This window comes from Antrostomus carolinensis, unplaced genomic scaffold (assembly GCF_000700745.2).
Source record: "Antrostomus carolinensis isolate BGI_N321 unplaced genomic scaffold, ASM70074v2 scaffold8920, whole genome shotgun sequence".
NCBI classification, from domain to species: domain Eukaryota; kingdom Metazoa; phylum Chordata; class Aves; order Caprimulgiformes; family Caprimulgidae; genus Antrostomus; species Antrostomus carolinensis.
Genome location: NW_010286471.1, coordinates 21,791 through 23,781, shown reverse-complemented (window position 1 = coordinate 23,781; position 1,991 = coordinate 21,791). Strand labels below are relative to the sequence as shown.

The window sequence follows — 1,991 nt, the reverse complement described above, 5'->3', positions numbered from 1 at the left end:
GCACCCGGGTCTAGTGAAAGGTGCCCCTGCTGATGGCAGGGGGATTGGACCTGGATGAGCTTTAAGGTCCTTTCCAACCCAAACCAGCCTGTGATTTTACGACTTCCAAATTGATTTTCATGTCAGAAAGCCAGCATTTGTATCTACACTACCTCACTCCACTCCTTTGGGTGTTCCCTTGAGCAGCCATTCACAGCTTGACTAGATGCCTCAATCAGGGCAAGGCCTAGACATACACAAAACATATCCTTAACACCCTACCACACCCTAAAGGATTTGTACCCCAGAAAGAGTCAAGTTTTAACAGGTGAGCTGGACAAAAAATGACAACAAGCACCAGGTGTTTTAGTAATATTGGGAGATTTTCATCAGGATTAAGTGACAGCTGCTTACTTACCACGGAGCCTCTGAAAATCTCCTGTATAATACAACTCCTCACACCAAACATTTGATTATGGAAGATCGGGTGAAACATTACCAGGGACAAGAGCTTGACCCCAAGAGATCATCCATAGTTACATTTCCTGGCTTTTTTTTTTTTGTGTGTTTTTTTGTTTTGCCTTTTTTCCCCCCTCCAATTTATCTAACCCCACCCCTGTTTTATAAGATGTTTTAACACAGTGCAGCTTTGACACTTCAGTAGCTGTCACTGTGAACACACTATAAAGGCTTCAGAGATAATACTATTCTCAAAGAACTGAAAATACTCCTTTTTATCATCCAATATTGATAACTGTAACATGTGTTAGGCAGTCAGGCTACTTAAGCCTGATGGTAACCTCTTTAAGTCACTCCATCCATGGAGATCAGGTTCTTTCTGAGGGCTGGTTTAAATTTGACATGTATTCTGTTTCTCTGCATTTCTTAAATCTAAAGAGCGAAAGTTTTCACTGCTTAAACACAAGGACTAACCTGAACAAGCTCACTGCCTGCAAATGCATAGTTTCATCATAATAACAGAAGTCTCTCCTCTCTTTGCCTCCTAAACCTGACTCAGTAATCTTAATACTGCCACCATTTATTCTGCAGATCTTTACTTACCAACGCAACACTTCTGACACCATTTAGTATCCGGAATTTTTGTAGACACTGCAAACTTCCTACAAGATACAAATACAGAATTATTAATCAACTAAAACAATTGTATGAATTTGTTTTTTAGAGACTTGTTGGTGAGAAAATTATATTTGCGCCCCCCCCCCCAAAAAAACCTCCCACCTAAAAATGTATTTATGTTCATATTTCTTCTCAAAATGATATGTCTAGAACACTCACTGTGATCCCTCTGTTAGCACTGAGATGCTGCTCTGTTATGCAGCATTATGAATGCAGTTAGAAATCAGGAATGGAGAGGAATAGATACCTCAGTATCTGCAAGTGTCATTTACCACTATCTCTTGCTATTCAATTATATTTATACACATGCCTGCACAGTCTATATTGCTAGACAGATGTTCTTTGTAATGCTGTACCTGACTGCATCTTGTGGTGGGTACTACACAGACAACGAGAAGTCCACTCTTGTCCCAAGGACGTTAGAGCTCGAAGACAAGACACGAGGACCCAAGGGTGTGGGAAATGATGTCGTACTGGATAGCTCGCTGGGCCACAGCCCTTGCAAACTAACAACTTATATTTTGCAAAACTTTTCACAGACAGCACAGTATGAATTTCAAGAGGAGGTCTGAAGGAGAACTGGAAGGCAGCTTTGCAAGATCTTTTCTCATGTGCAAGGGATGCTCTCTGAGAAATCAGGCAAGTAATTACTTTAATATTTATCAGATAAGGCAGGGAAGATGTTATTTGCTGGTAGTGGGAATCAGTGTTTCTATACAGACTCGAAGACGACAGACTTTAGGGAGATTGGCCACAGTAGCCTTGACAGTAAAAATAACTAATCTGATCCTGTAAAAAAGATGGGAATAAGCACAGTGACAGATAGATGCTGCAGTCAAAGCTATGAACTGGGAAAAGACTCACATAGCATTTCA

General features: G+C 40.6%; 1 protein-coding gene across 1 annotated transcript in view; it reads right to left on the bottom strand.

The window, feature by feature from the left end:
- The window catches only part of MAP4K3 (mitogen-activated protein kinase kinase kinase kinase 3), a gene marked incomplete at both ends in the record, with an annotated part of 33,146 nt that overhangs the window by 11,162 nt on the left and 19,993 nt on the right, over positions 1-1,991 (bottom strand). The window contains one exon of the mRNA XM_010171818.1: positions 1,042-1,100. Within this exon, the coding sequence (XP_010170120.1) occupies positions 1,042-1,100 (59 nt within the window). The remainder of the gene's footprint in view (positions 1-1,041; positions 1,101-1,991) is intronic.